We start from the raw sequence: 27205 nt of genomic DNA on the forward strand, positions 1-27205 counted from the left end.
GAATATACAGCCACTATGTTAATCTATTAGCAAAGTTGATGTGTTCTAAATCATTTGCATTACTGAGTCCTAAATCATCCAATAATGCCCTAACTTTTGTATTAACTTTTTTTAACTGTATGATTAATTGGATGGATATTTGGTTTGACCAGTCTATTTCTTTAGTTCGTGTGTTGACCATGTGTCCCCCTTTCATAATTGTTTGAAGACCAAATGGCAAGTGTCAAGTCAATGCAATGTTGATTCAAGCCAAACATCACAAATTTGGAATTGGAAGTAACATGTAGGAATAGGAAGGGGAAAGGGGGGTGGGTTTATTTAGGTATGAAATAGTACATTGAATTAATAATGCATCACAATTAAATTCATGACCAATTAAATTTGCTTAGTAACGAGTTGAATTGATTGGTCTGGAAGTGCTCTTAGAAGGTTTAAAAGAGTTTTCTAACAACGAAAAACACTTATGGTTGAGTTTCGTAAAATGATTTAAAAATACTTATGCGACTTACAATTGTTTTTTTAGAGAAGCACCCAATATGCGGTTTTTTTAGAAAGCACTTCAATTTTTAACAAAAATTTCGACATTGTTCCATTAAAATCATTTAAACAAATATTTAGATTAAATTTCATATTGCAAACTAAATATATTTGAAAGAACTTCATACCGAAAAAGGGTGAAATTTTGAGAGAGATGTGCTGTAAAATTCAAATAAATCACATAATTTAGTTTTTGGCATTAAATGGTTGATATAAAATTATGGGATGAAGAAAAAAAAAATCGAAACCCCATTAAAAAAAAAAAAACAACAACAACAACAACAATTATGTTCAATGCCAACGTGAGCTTTTGGTCTTGGGCTCGGCCTAAGGCAACATATTGGATCAAAATTGGACCAATATGTTTGGCCCAAACCCAACCCTAGCTTTGTTTGCTCTGTTCACCGCCTTCAAAATTGCCTTGCTTGTTTTGGCACTCTGTTTATTTAGTTATTACTTGTTGGCTCCAAAAGCAAAATCGCTGATACATCCCGAAACCCAAACCAAATCAGACGAACATGGCTTCGAAGAAGAGTAACCATAACCCTCACTCAGGCGACGGTGCTAGCCCTGGGTTCGTCCTCTATCTCTCTCTTTCTCTCTCGAAAGAGTTTTATTATCTGTAGCTGCGATTATAAGCTAATTGGTTATTGTTTTTGTGTGTTTTTTTGTTGTTGCAGAAAGATATTCATCGGTGGCTTAGCTAAAGACACCACCTTGGGTAAGATTTCTTCTATTAAATTTTATGGGTATTCTTTAATTCCGCGATATTATGGTTTTTAAGATTTTCTTAACAGTGTATATCATGATTATGATCCATCAAAATCTTAATGGGTGTTTTTCGTTTCTGAGAAATTGTGGATTTTTGCTTTCCAGTCTTTTTTTTTAGTTTTTAGTTTTAACAACTTCTCATTGTAATTCTGTATGCAAACTCGGGTGGGTATGTTCTTCAAGTGAGTGAAATCGATGCTTTATGGACTTTGTTAACAGCTTCCAACTTTGCTTTGCTGTGAAATTTTGAGGGGTTTTCTTCAATTTTCTCATATCTACGTGCCATGTGTTTGTTGTATTATCCGGTTACAGATACCTTCGTTAAGTACTTTGAGAAGTATGGGGAGATAATAGACTCTGTGATCATGAAAGACCGGCAAACCGGTCGACCTAGGGGATTTGGGTTCATCACCTATGCGGATCCTTCAGTTGTTGACCAAGTTATGGAAGAGACTCATGTAATCAATGACAAGCAGGTAATTGTCAAATTCTTCCTCCATTTGTTAATATACTAGCCTCTCTGCCCCCTCCAGCGCCTGCGGGAGGGCTTTATTTTCCTACTATGCTCGACTCTCCAAGTGTTTTATTAGTGCATATTCATTGCATAAATCACGTGAGAGGTCTTTTATTCTACCATTCGCACTTCGCGCGACTTTCCAAGTGTTTAATTAGTACATAATCATTGTAAGTACACATCAATTGGTTAAACTACACATCAATTTCTTCCTTCTCAAGTACAAAATTAAATGAAAAAAAACACTTAAGAGAAAAATGAAACCCCCCCCCCCAAAAAAAAAAAACTGATCAGTCAATTCTTAATGAACAAAAAAAGAAAGACAAAAAATGAACAAAAACAGATCTGTGCTTCAATTAAGAAAAGAAAGCTACATGAATGTTTCTTTTTCTTGCTACTGGCAATGGCATAAATGTTTGTAAATCTATTATATGTAGCAAGCAGTAGGACTTCATCATATGCCCCTGAACAACATGCATAACGGCCTTCTATCTCTTCCCCAAAATCCTACAAAACATTAGAAGAAAACAAACAACATAAGAAGGCTAGGCTTTGAATCACAACTTATAGCCCTTTCACATGTTATAATTTATGAAGAAATAACTGCAATGCAACCGGACTGAACCTTTTAACTATTTTTTATTCTTTTCCTACAGCTTCTCAGAAGCGAAACAGAGATTTGAGCAAACTAAAATCAAAGGCCTAAATTAAATTGATTAGTTCAACTAATTGTAGAATAATTTGTTGGCTTATTTTCGTTGTTTTCTTGTAAATGAAATCAATGAACATTATATGGATTTGATGTTCCTTTCAATAGTCCGAAAATGAGGAATTGTGCCTTTTGTTAGTATGCTATGATATGAAATAGGCATGTTACGGTTCAGTTAGTAAATATTGAGCTTAATTTTAATCAAGTTTTGATAGTTGATATTGAGTTTCTATTCAGGTATTTAGCTCTCATGATGTTTCTCCCGTTAAATTTTAATCGAACTGTTCTTTTAGAGAATTTTCTTTTACGTAACGTTGTGTCCAATAATTTGATTGTGACAAGTGGCATAAATTTTTCACCAGGTTGAGATAAAGAGAACCATTCCAAAGGGTTCTGGACAGGGAAATGATTTCAAAACAAAGAAAATTTTTGTTGGTGGGATTCCAACCACAGTTACTGAAGGTTTGTTGTATTATTTTTGTCCATTGGTTGTATTCTGATGCTATGTTTATTGTTGCACAACTGATGAATTGTTTCGTCTCCCTCAACTTTTTTATTTGAACATCAGATGAGTTCAAAAGTTTCTTTTCACAATTTGGAAAGGTGGTGGAGCATGAGATCATACGTGATCATGTCACTAAGCGCTCTCGAGGTTTTGGATTTGTTGTATTTGACAACGAAAAAGTTGTTGATAATGTTCTTGCAAATGGAAATAGGATTGATATGGCTGGTACACAGGTGAGTTATTGGCAATGTTCATTTAAGATGTTCGGTGTATATGGACATGTTATGTATAGAGGAATATTTGAAGGTTTTCCTTCAAAGTATTCTCAGAATTGTAAGAATTTTGTTGTATATTTGTATCATAGTTTCAGTCAACTTACTTTTTCACTATCCATATTTCATTAGTAGTGGACTTGAATGCAGGGGTTATCTCCCTCTACCTAAATCCAGGTCTCACAAAAGGTTTGCGAAGTAAAAGCCTAGGTTAACTCACTTCTTTATTGTAGGTTGAGATCAAGAAGGCTGAACCAAAGAAGGCCTCAAACCCAGCACATGTTCCTGCATTTGGTAGTGACTCTAGGGCACACCCTTACAATGATAGTTTCGGTGGATTTGGAGACTCCATGAGTGGTTTCGGTCCTGGTGGTTATGGTGCTGGAGGTTATGGCCCTGCTTCTTATAGGTCACTGGGTGGTTTTGGCAGTAGGTTTGGTGATTATGGTGGATATCCAGATGGTAATGATTTTGGAGGTGGTTTTGGGGGATTTGGTGGTGGTGGTGCTTTTTCTGGTTATCGTGGAGAGTCGTCATTTGGCTATTCTAGTCGCTTGGGTTCTTACGGTGGAGGGATTGGTGAGGGATACAGTGGTAGTGGGTTAGGTGCATATGGCCGTGAAGCTAGGGGCTATGGTGGTTATGATGGTTCAGGCTCTGCTGATGTTTATGATTCAGGACCTGGTGCTAGTTATGGTGGACCTCGAGGCTTGTACGGTAGTAGGGCAGGTTATGGCGGCAGTAGTCGTTACCACCCTTACGGAAGGTAGACATATACTTAATCTTCCCAATAGAAGTTGCACGCAAGTTCCAATATCACTCTTTGCGTCCTATGGTTCCATTGTCACTAGGCACTACTGCAAGAGGCACTAAGCTAGAAGATGAGATGAACCATTAGTTTGTCCCTGGGTCTACTCTGGCATGGACATCCAAAGTTAGATTATCACTAATTTAGAGACTTTGTCAATTATTGGCTTGTGATTCTAGTTAGGCATCTTTTGTGTGCTCTGTATGAATGATTGTCATCATATATTGAGACCTAGACACTTACTGTTATGTGATCAGCCTAGAAATTGAGATATATTCGAACTTAGTTCTATTCTTTTGTTAACATTTCTACTTCTCAGTTCGCAAGACTATAAATCAGGACTGCACATCGTGTTTAGATAAATTACAGGATTCTATCGGTCAATTTGATCGATAAACCGATTGATTGTTCAATGTTTATATTTGTGTGCTTCTCTTGCTAGCAGATAGCACAAGAATTAGAAGAAGACTCTTAGAATCATCTGCTTGGTTATGTAGGGGTCAATTGTAATGTATGTTTTATTACCTTCCACCATGGTTGCAAATGCACCACCTTTTTAGTCTTCCATCAAATGATTAAGTATTTACCATAACAAAACCAATGCCATGATAACATTTCAAGAAAGGAAAAATATTTTAACCCAGTATTATTTGAGATGCAAATAGCACATGGGAAAAAATGGTTCAAATTCTCCCCTTCTCTCCGAGTGCACCCGAGTTCAATTCACGCAAGAGACAGTTTTGAAACAACTCTATAATATATTAGTACTCCCTCTCCTAATGAAGAAAAAAACATTATTTAGTATTTATTGTGAATTAAAAAGGATTATTGTAGTGCGTGCCACACTGCCATTCTATGAAGTGAAACGCCGTCCCTCAATCATATGAAACGAAACGAAGAAAACCAGTCAATAAAGTTAGATTACAGATTATGTAAAGGCTCACGTGCCACTTTCTCAAGAAGTCACACATTACGCCATGTGTCCAAGCTTGCACGTGACATATGCATAGTCAGCATGCTGACTCGCTATTCTTGCGCCTCCTGGCAGCAGATAGCTTGATTCTGGAAGTTTAGAAATATCCCGATTTTGATTGTTCTAAACTTGGACCGTGCGGTTAGGACAAAGTAAAATACCGAAACCAACCTCATTGAGATTGGTCATCATCCTAAAGTCTATTTAGTGGGCATTACTTATTTGGGGTAATAAGTGATTTTTAAAAAAATTTGGGAAGTCTAACCTATTTGGTAAACTGTGAGAAAATCACTTATTGTTAAAAATTGCTGTGAGAGAAAGCTATAAGGGAAAACAGCTAATGAGGTGCTTTCATTTTCTGATTATACAGGAATCAGTTTCGAAGAGGCGTTGAATTTAATGATTATGCGACAATTATTTTTTGATTATGTGGAAATCAATACCAACAACACTTTTAAAAAAAAGTTTACCAAAAGCCAAACTGTTTTATCTCACAGTTGATTTCTTTCACAACAAATCTGACAGCAATTATTTTCACAGCACATCAATGCCAAACTGGCCCTATCAGACATGTCGTTTTCAATAGTTTGTTAATATATCTGGGGGTATATACGTAAATGCATCCCCAACCTTGGTCTTGCTGCCACCTTCATATGCTTTGCTCTTGCTTTTTCAAGCTCAAATATCGAGCCTTTTTTATATCATCCAAGGATTCGCTGGCTTTGAACTCAGAGAGGTGAATTTTTCGGCAAACCCACCCTTGTTTTTATGCTATTTTCTTATGGTGATGATCACTGTGTGTTATTTGTGATTGGTGGTGTTTTCTTATAAGACTTTTTTTTTTAATTTTGTTGCAAGGTTGATTTTTTCTTGTTGATGAATAACAATTTCATAGTCTTTTATGGATTTGGTGGTAATTGGAGTTTCTGTTTGATGTTTCACATTCAAATTTGTTCCTTGTGTTAGCTTATAGTGTGGTGGCTGTTCGTCTTCATCATGTGCGACGAGTGAGTATTTGATCGAACCCAAAAGTTTTGCGGCATGGGGTTTGTGTTGTATTTGCTTTTCTGTTTTGAGAATTTCATTGTTTGTGATAACTCTCTGACTGATCCTACCTAACGATTGAAATGTTCTGACATCTCATCTGGGTTTCGATTAGTGGTGGTGTTGCTCTCAGAAGTTCTAAGTTTTTTTGGTTGAAATTAGAAGCATGATCATCGTCTAGTCAGATATTCATTTTCCCAGAAGTGTTGTTCGTTAATGAAGAATCCATTTATTTCCTTAGTTTGATCATGAAGAATGCGTTCAGTTTTTATTTTTATTTTCTACAGAATAAGATGCGTTTCAAAGCTGGAAGTTGTTTGAAATCTGAATTCTGTTTGATATTTCGTAACCTGAAAGTCACAGAATTGTGATGAAACTTATCAAATTTCATTGACGATGATGTTATACTTCACATGCTAGCATTTCCTAATTTTTTTTTTCATTGTCTGATTTAATTTTTTTTCATGTAGTGTATGTGCATATGTTAGTTCTACACATAACTGTAGTTATACTAAAGATTAGACACTGCAATTGTTTCGAACATTAAAAATGATTTCCTTATTTAACAGTGTCATCTATTTTAGGTAACAATTTGGTCTATTCAGGAAGGAGTAAATTCATTTTAATAAACATTCAGTGATGGAGAATTCTGAAGATGTTTTGTTTAACTCACCTGCGCAAGACGATTTGGTTGTTGGAGATCAGTTGACCGTTCTGAAAGGCTATGGGACATATGGCATTGTTGGTGCTGTTATTGTTGCCGTGCTTATACCTGTCTTGCTGTCCACTATTTTCACGGGAAAGAAAAGGGGGAAGCAAAGGGGAGTTCCAGCGGAAGTTGGTGGCGAGGCAGGTTACGCAATGCGCAATGCTCGGGTAACTGAGTTGATTGAAGTTCCTCAGAAAGGAGCCACAACTGTGGCAGCCCTGTTTGAGCTATCCTGTAAAAAGTATTCACAGAATCAATTTCTTGGGACAAGGAAGTTTATTGGAAGGGAATTTGTCACAGCCAGCGATGGAAGGAAGTTTGAGAAGCTTCACCTGGGAGATTATGAATGGCAAACTTACGGAGAAGTGTTTGATCGTGCTTGCAACTTTGCATCTGGGCTTGTTAATCTAGGTCATAATGTGGATAGCCGTGCTGCAATTTTTTCAGATACCTGCGCAGAGTGGTTGATAGCCTTTCAGGTCAATTTTTTTTAATGCCTGCCTTGTGGTGTCTGTTGTCGTTTCTTTTATTTTTGTCTATGAAGTTGTGAGTGCACAGGCAGTTCTAAAAATAGTTGGTTTTGGATTCCAGGGATGCTTCCGGCACAATATTACTGTTGTTACTATTTATTCTTCACTAGGAGAGGACGCCCTAATTCACTCCCTCAATGAGGTTGGTGATAAAATCACTGCTTTCCCGTTCTTCATGAGTTTATTTAACCCACGAACATATGGGTGATTTATATTATAAAAATTACACTGTATACCTATAAAAAAAGAAACAGAGAACGTGGATGGTCCTCATATGGTGCTTTTTGACAGACCCAGGTATCGACATTGATCTGTGATGCCAAGCAGTTGAAAAAGCTGGCTGCAATAAGCTCAAGCCTAAACACTATTCAAAATGTTATTTATTTTGAAGATGAGGGAAGTTCAGATACTAGCATATCTGGAAGTACGAGCAATTGGAAAGTTGCATCCTTTTCTGAAGTTGAGAAGCTTGGACAGAAGAGTACGGTTGATCCAAGGTTACCTTCCAAAAATGATATTGCTGTTGTCATGTATACAAGTGGCAGTACAGGTCTACCAAAGGTTTGTTTCGCTTCCTGATCCTTATTGCAAATCTGTTGTTTGCTATTTGAGATCCAGAATAATCATATTTTGTAAATCTGTCCATTTGGCCATCTGTAGAAAATAGTATGTTGCTTTCTTTTGGATTGCAGATTCCCAAAGACAGTATAGTTTAGAAACTTGAGTACTTAACTACTTATTATGATGTAAGAACTCGTATGCAAATCCTTCTCCAAGTATTCAAAAGTCTTATCTATCTGGCCATGTGCCCATTCTCATCAACATTAGTTGAATAATGTACTGTAAAATATTGGAGCATGACTAGTTATTTTCTATTACCCAATGTTGTTCATTTTCCTTTAAATGATTTTAGTGTATAATGATATAGGGAGTCATGATAACTCATGGGAACATTGTAGCCACTACTGCAGCTGTTATGACAGTGGTTCCAAGTCTGGGTAGCACTGATGTATACTTGGCGTATTTGCCCCTAGCTCACGTTTTCGAATTGGCTGCTGAGGTACCTTTGTTTTAATATTTGTATTACTACTTTACATTTGTTAAATTGTAATTATGATGTGGTTGTCCAGTCTGTGATGCTGGCTGCAGGTTGTTCAATTGGTTATGGTTCAGCATTGACTTTCACAGACACTTCAAATAAAATTAAGAAAGGAACCAAGGGAGATGCAACTATGTTAAAGCCAACCATCATGACAGCAGTTCCTGCTATTTTAGATCGTGTTCGAGATGGAGTTCTGAAAAAGGTGAAGTGGATATTATTCACCTTGTATGTGGTTGTTTAGCATCTGTGATTCAACCATATAGGTTTAGGATCCTTTCTAGGCTAATCACTTTGAAGTATTGTAGGTTGAGGAGAAAGGTGGGCTAGCAAAGAATCTTTTTAACCTTGGATTTAGACGGCGACTGGCAGCTGTAGAAGGAAGCTGGTTTGGGGCTTGGGGTTTGGAAAGGATGGTGTGGGATGCCATTGTCTTCACAAAGATACGCTCAATACTCGGAGGACGCATTCGCTTTATGCTTTGTGGTGGTGCTCCATTGTCTGCTGAGTCACAGCGGTTCATCAATATCTGCATGGGGTAAGTGCGTTCTCATCTTGAGATAACCAGATAGTTGAACAAATAACCTCTCTTTTTTTCTTCATAGAGATTAATGCCAATAATTGAAGTGAGCCCTCTATTTGATTAGGGTAAAAGCATTTTCTGGGTGGAAAGTGCTTATGTGCTTATAATGTGTTGTGAGTAGTATCTGTACCTATTTGTTTATCATTGTACAATTCATATTGTCACAAGTGTGCTGTTGATTCTAATCATGTGTACAATGTAGTTAATTTTGCATGCCATGGTTTTTAAACAGGGCTCCCATTGGGCAAGGATATGGCTTGACAGAAACATTTGCTGGAGCTACATTTTCTGAGTGGGATGACACAACAGTGGGCCGTGTTGGCCCACCCCTTCCTTGTGGCTACATTAAGGTGTATTAAATTACTTATTTTCTGGAAAAAGGTCACTGAAAATTTATGACCAGAGCAGGATGTTTTAAAAGGATATTATCTGAGTGTCATGCCCAGCACATTATTCAGTTATTCTAGCTTTTGTTATGAGAGTACTGTCTTCCTTTTTATTCTTAGATGATTAATCCTAATTGACAACTTCCTATGAGTATGAGAATATATGTTTATATCCGACTCTTAGTTTCAATTTCTGCAAGTTTCACTGTACAAAAGAAGACGTGATATTGTACATCTTATCAGGAATTTATGCGGTATATGTGTTTGATATACTGAGTAGGATTTAGAGTTGAATATTAAAGTTGTCTTTTATTTGATGATGCAGCTTGTTTCTTGGAAAGAGGGAGGATACTTGGCATCTGACAAGCCTATGCCTCGTGGGGAGATTGTAGTCGGGGGATTTAGTGTAACTGCTGGTTACTTTAAGAATCAAGAAAAGACTGATGAGGTGTATAAGGTGAATTCTCTAATGAGCCTGTATGCGTTTTTCTGCGTATGTGCATGTGTTTCATCATGATCTTCATTCATCACTGCCTCTAGATAGGGGCACTGAACTGATGATTGGTGACTCGTTACATGCTACAGGTTGATGAGAAGGGCATGCGCTGGTTTTATACGGGTGATATTGGAATGTTTCATCCTGATGGATGCCTTGAAATTATAGATAGGAAGAAGGATATCGTTAAACTCCAGCATGGAGAGTACATTTCCCTTGGAAAGGTGCGTTTAAAATTTATATATTATTTCTGGTAAATTATGTTGTCAGACAAAGCACCCTGTAACTTTCTGTGGGATGCTAATTACATTGGTCGCTGCCTTGCTTGCAGGTTGAGGCTTCATTACAATCAAGTAATTACGTGGATAATATTATGGCATATGCAGATCCCTTCCACAACTACTGCATTGCTTTAGTTGTCCCCGCACGTCAGGCCCTCGAGAAGTGGGCCCAAGAAGCCGACATCAAATACAATGATTTTTCTGAGCTGTGTGGAAAAGCTGAAACAGTCAGTGAGGTTCAGCAATCCCTCTCCAAGGTCTGTTCATCTTTACTCAATATCCACTAGATGATTGCTGAGAGTTGAGAGCCTTTTTGTCCGATCTAAATATGAAAAATCTTGTACAGGTAGCAAAGGCAGCAAAATTGGACAAGTTTGAAACTCCTGCAAAGATTCAGTTGCTGGCCGATCCATGGACACCCGAGTCCGGATTGGTTACTGCTGCTATGAAGATTAAGAGGGAACAGATCAAGTCCAAGTTCAAAAATGAGCTGCAGAAGTTGTATGCGTGAACAAGAATGGTTAATGTGTTACCCTCGGTTGAGCTATATATTTTGATATTTGTTGGTCCAAAATTTTCAGTATCTCAGTAATTTCAACGCTATTACTTTTGCACTTGAGATCATGTGTTTCGATCCCCCTACTCCGATATCACTTGTATAAAAAAAAGCTGCTACTTCTAAGTTTTAGTTTGATGTGGTTGAATGGCATGAAAGAGGGAGCAAGCATGTTTCACATGATAGTTGGGAAGAATAATATGCTAGAGCACAACTGCTGCCTAAGATAACTGAAAAGATTCTTGGTGCCTAATTACAATGATCATAAAAAGTATAAAATGGAAATGAGTTTAATATACTTCAAACTTGGACATTGTTGGTAGCAAACTACGTCGTTTAAATGGTAAGTACATCATGCACCTAAAGCAATGTGAAAATCCTAATTCTTCGATGTGTTAAGCTACATCAAGCTTCAAGCATCTAATGAGTCTCCCATCAGAAGAAAGATCTGAGTTCCACTTGTATGAGAAGCTAAATGTGGTATGTATAACTGGGATAACATTAAAAATGTTTCTGAATGATTGTATACGTTCCTTGCCTATAGAGTAAGCTTCATCCATCTTCTTCATGGTGCTATTTCGGATCGGTAGGGCTCAGCGAATTAGCTTCTGTTGATAGTGATGGCCGTAAGACAAGATACAGAGCAGGGCCTATGAGTGGCACCAATGACACAAAGAGAAGCCAAGAACCTTTGTCAAACCTGCAAAAGATCAAGTGTGTGAATATTGCGCCACAATAACTATTGCTAGAGGAATTTTGAACAGAAACTTAGGAGAAATATAAACATCAAAACAATCACCATTTCCGGGATGTCATATCGTTGTAGACCCAGAATGGAGCAAATGCAGATAGTAGAGTGAAATCAAGGCTCATCACATGGATCTGCATCATGAAGGTCCCAAATGTGGTACATTTTAGTGAGGTCTTACATGTTTGCATTGAACTACTAATGATGAAAAAGAAGCACTTGAGCACATAACTAAGTTATAGGAAAATGCAGACGTTCAATGTGTTGCATGATAGCCATCCTTTTCAAATATAAGAAACTGAAGAAATTCCGGTGAAATATGTGTTAATGGTTGAGTGACTTACAAATTTACTTCCATTGAAGTACTGATAATATTCCTTCCAGTCAGCCCCATCGGCTAGACCTGCATAGATAACGATGCCCAGTCCCGCAGCAAGTGATATCTGATGTGTAATGGAGTTACTTGCATTTTCCAAAACAAAGTGAAAAATCGATGTTACTGCCGTTATATTCAGCTATCATTAGTACAGCAACAATAACAGCTGCATGTTTAAATCAATCTTTTGATATATCACAAACAACATAAAAGCATGAAGAAGAAGTGAGAAGTTTCTTACCCAAGCAGTTAATTTAGATTCAAGAAAGTTGAGAGGCCATTTTGTGAGCTCACTTTCATCAACAGGAGGTGGTGGTGGTCTCCAGAGCACAAAATAGGGAAGAAGAGCATAAGCCCCACCAAAGAATGAAAGTATCAAGAAGGGCCAGACAGGAACTTTGCTTTTTGAGCTACAAATAAAAGGATGGATAATTCAGATAAAATCCGATTGTGAAATATTGATGGACAGGAAACTTAAAGAACATTGCCACAGCTGCAGATACAATTATATAAAGAAGAGATGTAGCAATTCCTCCAAGAAAATACTGGATATATTAAGGGTGGAAATATCCAAGATTCATCTCAGATACACTACAAACAGAAATTAGAATCCTAATCACAAAACAAAAGGAAAATGGGGGCACAAGAAGTACATAACATCATCAAAGAATTGAATGAGAAGCAAAGAAAATAACATTACCTTCTCCCTGTTGGAAGCAGCAACATGCTATACACCAAAGGCCACAAACCCATTAAGTACCAGACGGACACGAGAACTTCATTCATTCTGAAACCATCATCTCCCTTCAAATTCAAGAGTTTCTTTAAGAAATACATGTCCTGTGACTGAAAAAATTAGACCATCCGTTAAGAATACGAAATGTGAGATGATAGAAAAGCCTGTTTTGTAGTCGTTGCAAAGATCAAATGAATAACAGGGACTTCAAATGTTTGTGGACGTGCTCTCACTGTCTCACACCCGTTTACTTAGAAGAAAGAAATAATTAAATAAAAAATTTACTCCAGCTAGGGATTATTGGTTTTTCCATATTCACGATTTAGGACAGCAGAATGAAGGAGAACCAGAAGCTATAATTCATCTTAGGAAGGACAGCCAGCCATGAAATCATAAATAACATCCTCAGCTAGGGATTCTTCCTCAAATCCAAAGCAACAACATTTGAACAGTTTCACTTGTTGCTTTTAATAGAGTCTTGGACATAAGTAATCATTTCTGATTGGAACATTATTCTCTCAATACAAGAGATTAAGCCTTCTAAAGGTAATTTAGTCAACAGAAAAAAAAAAAAAAGTAGAACAACAACAATAGCATAAATTGCAATGAAATGTCTTTGCTCCTAGCTACAACTATTTCAACAAAGCAGATCGAATTCTGGCTCATTAAGTTGCAAAGAAATGAAATGCTAAACCCATCATACTAAACAAAAGAACTTATTATATATATATATATATATTAAAAATTCATAATTCTACAATACCGGGGTCTGGTCTGGAGCAAGATTGAACACATAGTACAGCAGTGCACCCCACAACACAAAGAGCAAAACTGAGGTTGTCCAGCTCCCTCCATCAGCACCATTTTCACTCTTACCAAGTTCACTTTCCAAGGAAGCACTCTCGTTCAGAACTGGGTCTTCTGGTTTCTGACTATTTAAGGTACTCTGACAAATTTGAAGAGGACCCTTTTGAAATGTAAAGATTGAAGTTTTACCATTGTGGGTTCCAGAAAAGATTGAAACTTTTGAGGTCGTTTTGGAATGTGAAATTCGGGGTTTGAGGTTTTGGGTTTGTAATGAAGTTCTGAAAGTTGGGTTTTTGAGAGGAAGAGATGGGAAGGTGGAGAAATTGCAGCAGATGAGGTTGGCATTAGCCAACATGTTGGAAGATTGAAATATTATAGGATTTTGATATTCCAATTCAAGCTGTAGCTTTTTAATAGTGAGCTGAGTCTACCAAAACGGTGTCGTCTTAAAGTTTCAGACCATGACAAGAAAGGTCATAGCGCGCCTTTAATAACTGCAAAAACGACCACAAACCAATAACCACAGATAAGGCACTTCTTTTTACTCTGGCTTTGGATAGCCATGGCTGAAGCTTCAAGAGTTCTGCAAACCACTCTCATTCCCAGTTTCCATTCACAACACAAACGCTCACATTCAGTGTTTAGTCTCCACATGTGACAGCACCCGAAACAGAGTGACCCAGAAGATCCATGGGCCTGTGACATTGATTCCTTGTAAAACGCTTCTGCTTTGCAGAAATGGCTGACTGTGTCAGGCCTTCCACCCCAGAAAATAGCCATACACAAATTTGAAGAGGGGGAGAGAGGACTTGTGCTGTGCCTCCTATTTTTTTATATTTTTACTTTTGATCACTGCAGAATCAGTAAGATTTTCTTTAGAAAATTTGTTGGAGAGTTACTCAGTTTCTTTTTCTCTTAATTAGAAAAGGGATTTGGCAGCCAGTAATTATGTGCACCTGTATTGGAATTGGGCACTACAACACAACTCTTTCTCTCCCTATGATGTTTGTGCTTGTGTGTTTTTTAATGTTGCGAGTGGACTTGTGGCAGCAATGAACTTTTGAGTAGAATATTCTTCAAACTCTGATTGTTCCTTCATTTGAGTTTTTTGAGAATAATTATTCTCAACTTGATAATAATGTTCTTGTGACTTGATGATCTTATAACTAATGGATTGGCTATTTCTTCCTATCTCTGGTGCAGATACAATGATTTCCGGTTTAGGAATTCTCCAAGTATCCTGCTTTATTTCCTGAAGAGGTATTAAACTTATATTGGAACTGAGGCTTATGTGTATACACACACATACGTTCTGGAACAACCTCCTATTGCCTGGGAAATTAAGTCCTAGTCTAACATTTAAAAATGTTACTAAAAATTCCTTATTTTCACTTAAGTCCTTACACATGTGTTTATTTTTACTTTGGTCCTTATATTTATTTTAATTGCACTTTGGTCCTTTAACTTTGTCCAAATTGTCATCGGTCCTCATATTTTCCAATAATTATCCATAGATACTTGAAGTCTCAAGTAATTGTAATATGGTCCAAAATCCAAAAGTCCTTCATGTTCCATCCCTGGTCCAAAAGCGATCAACTCACGGTACGGTAAAGTTAAAGTCTAAATAGTCTAATATTGTTCATACATTTGGACCATAGAAAATAGGTATAATCGGGTCCGTTAATAATAGTCCAAGGAAAATGGGAAATATGGGTCCATTAGAATGTTTTGATCAAAATTCAAACAGGCAGAGTACGTTGCATAGGGGTCCAATTTAAGAATAACTTAGAAAATAACCCAATTTAAGAAAATAGGATTAATTTAATTTAACAATTTTAAATTGGGCAAAATAACACTTTAGAAAGGAAATATGGAATTAAAAAGGAATAAAAGACGAGGTAAGGGAAATTACCTCGGTAAAATACTGTGATGAATAGTACCATGAGTGAATAGTAACCATGAGTGAAAGTCGCACGAAACTATTTATAGTGACAAAGGGGATCGATTCACAAAGTATATGTGGGTTGGTTGATCCACTAAAGCGAAAGCGACACAGAGAGCTCTCTGAGAGCTCTCTTCCTCCTCCTTCATTTTGAGAGTCCCTAGCCTCTCCCCACCCGAAATGGGTGTTTTTCCCCTGAGCTTTGTCTCAGATCTGGGGCTTCTTGCCTCCACTTCGGTTTCCTTTAGTTTTTTTTCTGTTTTTCCCTAAGTTAAGCCCACTCTGTGCGACCCTAATTCTCCCATCTCTCCCTCTCCTCTCTTCCCCAGCCACCTTCACTTTTCACCCTCCACTTCTTACATCTACCCTCTCCTCATCCCTTCTCTGTTGTGATGCCGTCCATCCATGGCCAGCGGCTTCGTCTGGTTGTCAGTTCTCCACCTTCACCGTTTGCTCCTCGGTTCCGTGTCCGCCGCTCCCGTTGTTCTTCCTCGGTGGTGTGTGGTGGTCCGTGGCTGCGATTAAAGTGCAGACTGCACTTGACTCTTGGATTATGGGAGCGCTTCCGCGCGGGTGGCCTGCTCACCCCCATCTTCTGTCGGCCTCTTTGATACCCCCTGGTATCGGTTACTTCTCCTTGGTGGTGGTGGATCTGCTCTGGTGGTGCTGTTGGAATGCTCTGTGCGGCTGCTCATGTGTTCTAGATCTAGGGTTTCTTTGTTTAATAGTTTATGGGCTTATGTTATTTATTTGGTTTTGTATCTTTGGGCCTTTATTTGTTGGTGTTGGGCTGCCTTTTGAATTGAGTTTTCTCAATTTGTAATGTTTCCCACTATTAATGAATATAGCTCATTGACAAAAAAAAAAAAAAAAAAAAAGGGATCGATTCTGGAATGAATAGTGTTTTTGGGTGAATAGTATCCTGAGATGAATAGTAACTATTGGAAGATTGGTGGTTATGGTGGAGGAGAATGAGATGATGAGAGGGAGGAAGGTTTTGGAGAGTTTAGGTGTGAGTAGCGTTGGCAATGGGTCGTGTCGTGTCAAACTTTTAAACGTGTCAAGAAACCTCAACTCGTGCATGACCCATTTACTAATCGTGTCAAGAATTGCAAACCCAAACACGACCTGTTTATAAATGGGTTGACATGACATGACCCATGTAACCCGTTTACTAAACAGGTTGGGTTAGGTCATAAACAAGTAACCTACCTGTTTAATAACCTGCTTCAAATCTAATAACCAACTCAAATATTCAGCCAAATCAAACATAGCTCAAACATTCCAAATAAAACATTCCAGTTCAAACATTCCAAAATCACAATGAAATTAAAAAACCTCAAAGTCACTTTAAAATCCAAATAAAACAAAAACGAAAAACTTTGATGAAATTACAACATAAAATACAAAATCACATTCCCAGCTCAAATATTCAGCCACTAGCAATGATGGTATTGGAGCACGCAGCAGATTGGGAGGGATTTATGGCTATCTTACTAATATCCTTAGTCAATTCTTCCAAGTTGGGTGCCATAGTGGGATTTTTTGCAATTCAAACCATAAGACTTTAGATGATGATAAAAAGAAACAAATACAATAAATAAGATGATGGGAAATATACCTTGGTCACCAAATATCCAATCTCGTGTACAAATTAGTGCCTCAACATTTTCAGGTTTAAGAGCATTATGATACTAATCAAGCACTCTACCACCAACACTAAATGATGCCTCAGATGCGACTATAGATATTTGGAATAGATAGTACATCACGAGCAAAATAGATAGTTCAGGATATCGAAATTGGTTGGCCTTCCAAAAATCAAGAACATTCAAATTTATCTTCTTGTCTACTTTAGGCTCATCCAAATATAATTGCAACTGTGACTTTTGGGAAGAAGTGATAGACTCCTCACTTTCAAAGGTATTAAATTCATAATAATATAACAACATTATTGATATCAGCACATAGTCAAATATAAACTAAAATTTGATGTATTATGAACAAAATAAATAGCTTTTTTACCTTCATAACATCCATGCATTCCTTTGAAACCATGCCATCCACATGAAAACGAACACCATTTGAGGTACTTGATGTACCATAAACTAATTTGGACTTAGAATGGCTTTGCATGTATAAATCAAAGAGAGAACACAACATATCACGAACTTTGACCATTTCTTGAGAGTTTGTACCATATAACCTTTTATAATAAAATTCCACAAACTGAATTTTGAATCTAAGATCCAATATTACAGCAATTGCAAGGATCAAACTATACTCTTTCCAATACTTATCAAACTTTTTCCATCATTTGAGTTGCCATAGATCTCATGAAATCATCTGAATCAATCTTAGCCTTTCTCAAAGTATCTTCCACCACAAACACTTGAGGAAAATACAGATTTGTAGTAGTATATTTAGTTCCAGAAAACAAGCAAGTTACATAATAAAATACCTTAAGAAACTTGTTGAGTTATTCTAATTTTTGCCACTCAACTTCAGAGAGAGAATGCTTGTAATTAGAATCACTTAATTGCAAATGCAGAAATGCCCGTTGATAATAAAGTGCAGTATCAATCATTAGAAATGTGGAGTTCCATTCTAGTGGGTGCATCTTGGTGCAAGCCCCTTTTACAATCTAAAGAAACTTGTGCAGCACAATCTAAGAATTTATGTTTCCTCCCTTGTGAACCTCTAACATACTTAATACTTTCCCTAATTTTCCCCACAGAATCATGAGTGCAACTTTGAATTTTACTCTTCTATTTCATCTTTAATTGTACCTAACTTTCGATTTACCCACAATTCTTTTTTTTTTCTTCAGAAAATTAAGGATATGAACCTTTTTTTTTCCGCCAATTTCCCCCTGCCGTCTAAATCCGCAACATTTCATCCAATTTGCTGTTAAATATAAAGGCAAATTGGTCATTTCGTACATTAAAAATAATAAATAAATAAAAATATAGAAATAATAATGATAAATTCACGCTCTGTTTGACAGCCACCAACATCACCACCCTCTCTTCGATCTCTTTACCCTTCTTTCTCTTCGACATCCACCAACATCACCATCCTCCACCCTTCTGTCTCTTCTCCCCCATGTGCCCACCCCCTCCTCCTTCTCCCTCTCACTTTCTCTCTTTTCGTGTCTCTCTCTCTCCCTTGCCAAGGTTGCAAAGAGGAAAACAAAAATTAATAATAAATATCTTGAGATTTTTTGGGTGGCTGTTTAGAATTTTGATCTTGAAATTGTTTTTTTGGGGTGGCTGTTTGGATTTCCTGGGGAGTAAGGTGAGGTTAATAATAAAGATCTTGAAATTTTTTGGGTGGCTATTTAGGGTTTTGATCTTGAATAATATTTTTTTGGTGGCGGTTTGGGTTTTCTGGGATGTGAGGTTGTGGATGTCGAAGAAAGAGGGAGACATAAAGAGGAGGGGGCGGGTGAAGGGTGGGTGGGTGGTGCTGATGTTTGTGAAGAGAGAGAAGGGGGAAGAGAGAAGAGAAATGGAGACATACTTTGTAGAGAACAAAAGGAAGAAAAACAAAAAAGAAGATCAAAACCCTAAAGCCTAAGGCGACGATAGAGAGAGGGAGTTGGGAGGAGGTGCGTCGGGGGTGGGGCTGATTGGCCTGGGCAGAAACATCGGGTAGAGGAGGAGGGTTTTTTTCATCTTTTTTCCAAAAAAAATAAATTTTTATTTTATTTTAATGATTTAATAGAAAATTGGATGAAATGTTGAGGATGTAGATGGTAGGGGAGAAATTAGCGAAAATAAAAAGTTTATATTCTTAATTTTCTTAAAAAAAAGATAAGGGGTAAATCGAAAGTTAAGTATAAATTCAGGGGCAAATCAAGAGTTAACCCATTTCCCTTTAATTTTGAGTAAAATACAATTTCACACCAAGACAGCCCACAAACGGTGCGTTTTACAACTGGAAAAACGACCACAAAACCAAACCACGTATAACCTTAGATAAGGCACTTATTATTTTACTCTCTGGCTTTGGATAGCCATGGCTGAAGCTTCAAGAGTTCTGCAGACCACTCTCATTCCCAGCTTCCATCCACAACACAAAAGTCCCATATTTCAGTCACTCCCATTGAATTTCCGCAGAAATCCAATTCAGTGCACAGTCTCCACAAGTAACAGCACCAAAGCCACAGTGCCCCAGAAAATCCCATGGGGCTGTGAAAGTGATTCTTTGGAAAACGCTTCTGCCCTGCAGAAATGGCTGACTGACTCGGGCCTTCCACCCCAGAAAATGGCCCTGCAAAAAGTGGAAATTGGGGAGAGAGGACTGGTTGCTTTGAAGAATATAAGGAAGGGGGAGAAGCTGCTCTTTGTGCCTCCCTCTCTGTTTATCACTGCAGACTCAGTAAGATCTTCTCTGGAAAATTTTCTGAAAGTTACTCAAATGCCCTTTTCTTTATTTCACTTTCATAAAATGATTTGGCTGCCAGTGATTATGTATTGGACACTAATGCTTTTCTCTATCTATGATGTTTGTTGTGCTTGTCTTGTTTTAAATGTTAGGAGTGGACTTGTGGGGAGGCTGGTAAGGTGTTGAAGCAAAATGGTGTGCCTGACTGGCCATTTCTTGCAACCTATCTGATTAGTGAAGCAAGTTCCCTTGAATCTTCTAGATGGAGCAACTATATTTCTGCCTTACCAAGACAGCCTTATTCACTTCTGTATTGGTAAGCATTAAGAATCTATTTTCCATGATTTGTTCCAATGGTGGAATTTTCATGAGTCTATCATTTATTATGGGAAGAGTCTACTCTCAGGCTTTTTCTACAGCCTTTATATATCATTTCAGGACTCGCGAAGAACTTGATCGGTATTTGGAAGCTTCACAAATTAGACAACGGGCAATTGAAAGAGTTACTAATGTTGTTGGAACGTATGGCCTTGTATTTTCTATTATAATTTTCTTCAAAGCTTTGTTGTTCCGTCATTTGTAACTTTTGGCATTTTCAATTCTCAACTTAATGTTGTGGTGAGTTCATGATCTAGTAATTGCTGAACTGACTATTTATTCCTATCTCTGGCGCAGATACAATGATTTAAGCCTTAGAATATTCTCCAAGTATCCTGCTTTATTTCCTGAAGAGGTATTAAACTTATATAGGCCAGTTGCATATATATACACACATACGTATACATGTTGCTGGAACAACCTCCTACTACCACTCTTCCTTGATTCTGTCATAACTAGTGGAGAGCTTTTTAACATTGCTCAATTCAAGAGCCAGATCAGTTTTCGATCAATGATCTGCATACAGTTATCTGGATTCTGTAAATTTACTCATACTTTTTTATCTCCATTTCACATAGTGTAACTATCCTTCATTTTGAGCGTAATGTGCACATTCTAAACTTCAATGCATGTATGCTTTGCTACTGTTGGACTTTAACCACATGTCATCTTTGATTTTGCCCCATGTGTGATTATTTGACTTCTCTCCTTGTATTATAAACAGGTATTCAACATAGAAACCTTCAAATGGTCATTTGGAATTCTTTTCTCACGCTTGGTAAGTGAAGTACTTTGTTTATAATGACAATGCCATGCTAAATTTGTTTCTGAATCTACAGAATGGTGTCAAATTGTACCAGTTGTTTGACCTTGTGAAGAGAATGGTTGTTAAAGTACATTGTGATGTGATATGATGCCATCATCAATAACATGTGGGAAAGGAAGAAACTATGACATGAAGTAGGCATACCTCAAATGTTTGTTTAGAATTATTGACTTGATCTGCCTGTGTTGTCCAAGCACCATCTCTCAGAAATTCTATATCTTCTTTTTTCCTTGGTACTGTCTCACATTTTATCTTTTTGTGCTGTATCAGCTGGTACTGAAATAACACGTTGCTTGAAATTTGATATTGGATATTTCCTCTAAAAGGCAACATTGTTTTGTAAAACATGTGACCTCAACGTCTTTTTTCTCATAAGCACAGGTTCGGTTACCCTCGTTGGGTGGAAAGGTTGCCTTGGTTCCTTGGGCAGATATGCTGAACCATAGCTGTGAGGTTTGTCTGAGTCTCTTTCAGTAAACATGATCCGAAGTATTACCTTCACAAATCTTACTCACTATGTGCATCTTAATTTGACTGGTGTAGGTAGACGCATTTTTGGATTACGATAAATCATCACAGGGAGTTGTCTTTTCAACAGATGGGTCATATGAGCCAGGTGAGCAGGTAAACAATGGCCTTTTTTCACAACTGTAGGTATAAATCAATTATTGAAGTTGCAAAGACATACCCAAAAAATAAATAATTGAAAAGCATTAATTCAATGTCTTTTTAGGTTAATCATTACTTAGTTACGTGTTTAATCATCAACACCTCTAGTGATTCCTTTTCATCACTTAATGCAGGTTTTTATTTCCTATGGCAAGAAATCTAATGGAGAGCTACTGTTATCCTATGGGTTTGTCCCAAGGGAGGGCACCAACCCTAGAGATTCTGTTGAGTTGTCACTTTCCATTTCAAAATCTGACAAATGTTATAGGGAGAAGTTGGAAGCTTTGAGAAAGCATGGACTATCAGCGTGAGTACCTGATAGCTCTAACAGATCATATTTTTAGTCTTTAGTCATTTTTAAGCTCTCTTTTGCACCTCATACGAACATGGTCAATTTTTTGGCGGTCGGTGTGAAGTATACTTGCTAGTCACCAAACTGTATTTTTCTCCAAGCAGATCTCAATGTTATCCTATACAAGTCACTGGTTGGCCATTGGAGCTAATGGCATATGCTTATTTAGCCGTCAGTCCTCCAAGTATGAGTGGACAATTTGAAGAGGTGTGATAGTTTAGCTTCCTAGTTTTAATCAAATCTTCAATATTGTAGAACCTATCTGAAAGATTGTATTTTAGATGGCTGCTGCAGCATCCAACAAATCTACCACCAAGAAGGATTTAAGATACAGTGAAATAGAGGAAGAAGCGCTTCAGTTCATATTGGACAGTTGTGAAGTTAGCATATCAAAGTATAACAAATTCTTACAGGTGAGCCAATAATTTATAAGAAAATTCTACATCTTTCAATAACAACACAACTCTATGCACTCTAGATAGGATGGAGCTAAGAACCTTGAACATTTAAGTCACAATCGATTTATGCTGACAGGCAAGTGGATCAATGGATTTGGATGTGACATCTCCGAAGCAACTAAACCGAAGGTTGTTTCTGAAACAGCTAGCAGTAGACTTGTCTACCAGTGAACGGAGAATCCTATTTCGTGCTCAATACGTAAGAAAAATGATCTTTCGATTCTATAGATTGATTATTCTAACCAGAGCATGAAGCATGCTGCATTTGGTACATAGAAGTCTATAAACACTGTGCATGTAGTTCCTGAGGTTTCATGAGAGTAGGAACTTAAAAAATCGAACTTTACTTGTTTTTGCATGTATTTGGTGAGACATATGCTTTGCTGTTGTGCTTTATAATGTCTTTATTTATGTTGCTGATATGCATGGTTTCAGATACTGAGAAGGAGATTGAGGGATATGAGAAGAGGTGAACTGAGAGCTCTAACAATCTTCAACGGGTTCAGGAAGTTTTTCAAGTGACAAGAGTTTCAAGTATGATGTGATGTAAACCTGCGCTTACAGTTCTAAGCCATTTTTCTGATGAGCTTATAGCTCAATTTTACATCCTGGCTTCCTATGTGACTTTAGGCAAGTCAATTGAGTTTTATCAACACAACCATCGTTTGGAAGGAGTTCATGGTCAAAAGGATGCATGCTATTTACATGCAGTATCAAAGGGGAACAAGAAAGCTATGACCTTGAGTTTTCTGGTTTATTAAATAGATAATTACATCTGGTGTGTATAAAGTCTCCTAACAGGTCTCAAAGTCTATCTGCTGTTGATTAAATAGTAATACAATGATAATACAGAGGAAATAATGATCAAGATAAGCTACGTTTATCAATCTTTTCACTTCACCAACAAAGAAAAAAAAAAAAATTTCTCCTATTTTATTTTGTTTTAATTCAGTAAGCCAAATAAAATGAATACAAAAATTTAATCCTCCAATAGAAGGAAAGTAATGCATATCATATGTGTGTCATTGGCCGAGGCAGTATGCATGCCCCCTTGCATCCGAGTTCAATGTCCCTTCCCTTCCAGTGCATTAGATTAGTTATAATATTCTTTTGACAGAAGAAAAATAGAAGGAAATGATCGGCCAAATAAGAAAAATAAAGAAACGGAAAAATGGATATAGAAAATTCACCCTAAATAGAAGAATCCCAAATCACAATCAACCAATTCCTAACCCAAGTCATAAATGCTAATCAAAGTACAAAGCTTTCCTAATTAACCAGGAAATATGTTTTTTTACCCACTGCCACAGCCACAGCCACAGTATCAGCCTCGGTCTCAGCGCCAAAAACCCAAAGGCCCAAAAGACGCACAGCCGAGAGTCCCTTTCTTGTTTGTCTGCAAATCCTTATTGAATAATGGAGGGTTTGGCTTCGTTCCGGGCTGTCCCTTCTTTTACTTCCAGACCCAGAAGCTCCATTCTCGGCACAGCTTTGAACCCGCGTAGAGGGAACTCGCTCTCTCTTCCATCTTCGTCTTCCTCCAATGTTCGAGCTCAACAGGTTCTTAATTTTTAAATTTCTTAGTTTATTTGCAGATGTTCGTGTTTACAATGCAATACATTGAATTGATATTTTGAATTTTCGTTGAATTTGTTTGTTTGTTCTTAGACGGAGTCTAAGAATGACGAACCTGAGCCTGTGAAAATTGAGCTGAAAATCAAGGAATGGGAGAATAGCATGTACCACAACGAAGTAGCTGCGAGCCAAGGCATCCGAATCAGAAGGAGACCACCAACTGGACCCCCTTTGCACTATGTTGGGCCCTTTGAGTTTCGCTTGCAGAATGAGGGCAATACTCCACGAAATATTTTGGAGGAAATCATTTGGCACAAAGACACTCAAGTTGCACAGGTAAATTCATCAACTTTATGTTTTTGATGAATTGGGTTGTCAGAAAAACTTAAAACCCAAGAAAATGGAGGATTTAAAGATCCAATTGGAAAAAAAGCAGAGTAATTTAGTCAAATTTTGTTATTGGATGTGTTGTTAATTTGAATATTGCTAATGATATTCATGATTTGACTGCTGGTTTCAGTTAAAGGAGAGGCAACCTCTATATTCTTTGAAGAAAGCTCTTGATAATGCTCCTCCTGTTAGGGATTTTGTTGGAGCTCTTAGAGCAGCAAATTCACGAACTGGACTGCCTGGTTTAATAGCTGAAGTGAAGAAGGCTTCTCCAAGTAGAGGAGTCCTGAGAGAAAATTTTGATCCGGTAAGTCTACGTCGCTTTATTGTGATTCATGCGCTTGGAAGTTTGTTTCTATTCCTGTCCTGGTGGTACCAGATTCAGTATGCTGAAATAATGAATTCATGCTCATCAGAATAGAGGTGGTGTTACCATTGGAAATGAAATGGAAGCATCACTTGCCACTTTCCAAACCTTGTTCTGTGATACCGATCAGGATATATTTTTCATCCTCCTAGTCCAATGCCTTCCTCATATGGTTGGAATGGGACAAATGCATTATATATGTAAGCTTGTATGCAGGGACGGAGCCAGAAATTTTCTTTAGTGGGAGCGACTTTGAACTATATAATAAGATTTAAAAAAAGTAATGCTAAAAGGGCTGCATTCTTTTACCAGTGATCACGTTATGTAACAGTTCGCATCTGCTTGTTACATCAATTATTATGCCAGTTATTAACAATAAAATTAACATTTTTATACCAGTGATAATTTATAACTAAACCAATGATAAGATTACATAACAATAAGTGTAGTGTAGAGTATTGGCAGTGCTTGTGTGCTGTGTCTTTTCTACACACTAATACAATCATATCTTTTGGGAAAATAAAACTTGAGTTGGGGTAGCCACCCCCAATGGGCATTAGCTGCCTATGTTGTTTTTGTATGTATGTATGATAAAATCATTCTCTCCCCCAAATCTTCTCATTAGTTCATATTCTTCTAATAATTTCTCATGATAGGTGGAAATTGCCCAAGCTTATGAAAAAGGGGGAGCTGCTTGTCTTAGTGTTTTGGCAGATGAAAAGTTTTTTCAGGTGAACAAATCAGTCTGTTTTGATACTCCTACAAGGCTAATTGATTTTATTTGGAAGTCATGATATTTAAAAGTAAAACTATTAGCCATTTCTCACTTGCTTTCGGTTAATCAATATAGGGAAGCTATGACAATATGATGGCAATAAGAGATGCTGGAGTAAAGGTTTGTTCCATAAGCAATGTTCCTCAGTTCCTAGTATTGTTCACGTGCTAGGATTTACTATTGGTATAAGTTATTCTTTTAACACTAGCAAAATATGCAGTGCCCTTTGTTGTGCAAAGAATTTATCATTGAGGCTTGGCAAATCTATTATGCTCGATCCAAAGGTGCAGATGCAATTCTTTTGATTGCTGCTGTTTTGCCTGACCTTGACATCAAATACATGACAAAGATCTGCAAGATGCTTGGCATGGCCACCCTTGTTGAGGTTTGAGTTGTACTTTCATCATTTGTACTTTTTTATACTTTATTTTTTGTGAGTGGAAATGTTGTGAGGTTTCAAGTGGGAAAGATGTCCTTGTCTGTATGAGTTACTATTCTTGAATTTCTGTCCTATTCTGGGCTACTTTCATATGCAGAGTCATGCTTCAGTTACAACATCGTCAATGAAATCTAATCCCCAAAACATCTACTATGTTACATTGTTGCAGGTGCATGATGAGAGGGAAATGGACCGTGTTCTTGGCATTGAGGAGGTTGAGTTTATAGGCATCAACAACCGCAATCTGGGTAAAATTTCCTAAGTTCTTTGAATTGGCATATGCTAGGAAACTTCTATTTCCTCGTACTTTATAATTTGGCTGTTTGCTAATCATATCATCTTTATGTATATATTTTGAATGACCAATGTTACCAATATCTATAAAGATAACTAGCATTTTGAAGCAACATGTGAGAGCTTTTCTAAAGTCTTCAGAAACGTTCTTCCTGTTTGAATTTTGTGTGCAATATGATAAGCTTAGTTTTGCTTGCCTGCAGAGACATTTGAGGTTGATATTAGTAACACAAAGAAGCTTCTTGAAGGAAAGCGTGGCGAAGAGATCCGTAAAAGAGACATAATTGTGGTAGGAGAATCCGGGCTATTCACTCCTGATGATATTGCCTATGTACAAGAAGCTGGTGTTAAAGCGGTTTTGGTAGGAGAGTCGATTGTGAAACAAAGTGACCCTGAGAAGGGAGTAGCTGGACTTTTTGGTAAAGACATTTCTTTAAAGTCAGTTTAGGGAGATTCCACCGAACTTGTTCAAACGAGAGACATTTCCTTACTCTCTGCATCCAATCTACATAGCAGAGTAAAGTGGAATAAGTTGTATGCATCAACTGCCTGTGAACTGTGATAGTGAGAGTTTTTGTAACTCAATTTCGTTTTTGTTGCTCGGAAGGATTTTTGTAATTCAATTCTAATTGAGTGACAATTTCAGATAACATTTACACCCCAAAAGATATTTCTGGTAAGAAGTGTGTTTTATAGGAAAAAGAATAAATGAGGGAATAACTGAAACAAGTGAAAAAGAAAAAAAAGTTTTTCTATTTTATTTGGTTCGCTCAAGGTATGGGATTCTTAGGTCTCTCGTCCCACCCAAAGAAACTTGACTCACTTAAATGTCACTGGACTTAAATGACACTAGAAACTGGTAGACCTGTCGGCAGAAAAACGTAGCTTCATGTTTGTTCGAGTAACAGCAA

General features: G+C 37.4%; 5 protein-coding genes across 6 annotated transcripts; 4 read left to right on the forward strand and 1 right to left on the reverse strand.

Annotated features, from left to right (window-relative positions):
* The first annotated feature begins 955 nt into the window (after positions 1-955).
* LOC110755661 (heterogeneous nuclear ribonucleoprotein 1-like) lies at positions 956-4419 on the forward strand. The gene is made up of 6 exons (XM_021956897.2): positions 956-1111; positions 1218-1258; positions 1621-1784; positions 2894-2993; positions 3100-3269; positions 3542-4419. The coding sequence occupies exons 1-6, from the start codon at positions 1056-1058 to the stop codon at positions 4076-4078; spliced, it is 1068 nt and encodes a 355-aa protein (XP_021812589.1). The 5' UTR covers positions 956-1055; the 3' UTR covers positions 4079-4419.
* Positions 4420-5704: 1285 nt separating this feature from the next.
* Positions 5705-10905, forward strand: LACS8 (AMP-dependent synthetase and ligase family protein). Of its 2 annotated transcripts, none has more exons than XM_088250224.1 (12): positions 5705-5825; positions 6718-7321; positions 7434-7514; positions 7664-7933; positions 8301-8432; positions 8503-8676; positions 8780-9009; positions 9287-9404; positions 9766-9897; positions 10026-10160; positions 10268-10474; positions 10564-10905. In XM_088250224.1, the coding sequence occupies exons 2-12, from the start codon at positions 6773-6775 to the stop codon at positions 10726-10728; spliced, it is 2193 nt and encodes a 730-aa protein (XP_088106350.1). In that variant the 5' UTR covers positions 5705-5825; positions 6718-6772; the 3' UTR covers positions 10729-10905. The 2 variants fall into 2 exon arrangements, with proteins under 2 accessions (XP_088106350.1, XP_088106351.1); XM_088250225.1 differs by lacking the exon at positions 5705-5825 and adding an exon at positions 6059-6096.
* A 135-nt stretch (positions 10906-11040) lies between these two features.
* Positions 11041-13841, reverse strand: LOC110749947 (uncharacterized). Its single transcript, XM_088250226.1, has 6 exons — positions 13397-13841; positions 12598-12743; positions 12139-12307; positions 11866-11964; positions 11573-11655; positions 11041-11473 (listed from the first exon to the last, which is right to left on the reverse strand). The coding sequence occupies exons 1-6, from the start codon at positions 13793-13795 to the stop codon at positions 11347-11349; spliced, it is 1023 nt and encodes a 340-aa protein (XP_088106352.1). The 5' UTR covers positions 13796-13841; the 3' UTR covers positions 11041-11346.
* A 5524-nt stretch (positions 13842-19365) lies between these two features.
* Positions 19366-23189, forward strand: LOC110749990 (Rubisco methyltransferase family protein). The gene is made up of 12 exons (XM_021950221.2): positions 19366-19765; positions 19924-20087; positions 20210-20293; positions 20447-20504; positions 20874-20927; positions 21357-21428; positions 21519-21599; positions 21779-21951; positions 22101-22203; positions 22278-22409; positions 22531-22653; positions 22890-23189. The coding sequence occupies exons 1-12, from the start codon at positions 19403-19405 to the stop codon at positions 22974-22976; spliced, it is 1494 nt and encodes a 497-aa protein (XP_021805913.1). The 5' UTR covers positions 19366-19402; the 3' UTR covers positions 22977-23189.
* Positions 23190-23730: 541 nt separating this feature from the next.
* Positions 23731-26950, forward strand: LOC110749980 (indole-3-glycerol phosphate synthase, chloroplastic). The gene is made up of 8 exons (XM_021950212.2): positions 23731-24014; positions 24123-24365; positions 24550-24726; positions 25443-25517; positions 25637-25681; positions 25782-25946; positions 26170-26248; positions 26498-26950. Exons 1-8 carry the CDS (start codon positions 23871-23873, stop codon positions 26740-26742), a joined length of 1173 nt encoding a protein of 390 aa, XP_021805904.2. The 5' UTR covers positions 23731-23870; the 3' UTR covers positions 26743-26950.
* The last annotated feature ends 255 nt before the right edge of the window (positions 26951-27205 follow it).

The sequence above is a fragment of the Prunus avium genome, chromosome 3, assembly GCF_965620075.1.
Source record: "Prunus avium chromosome 3, drPruAviu1.hap1.1, whole genome shotgun sequence".
NCBI lineage: Eukaryota > Viridiplantae > Streptophyta > Magnoliopsida > Rosales > Rosaceae > Prunus > Prunus avium.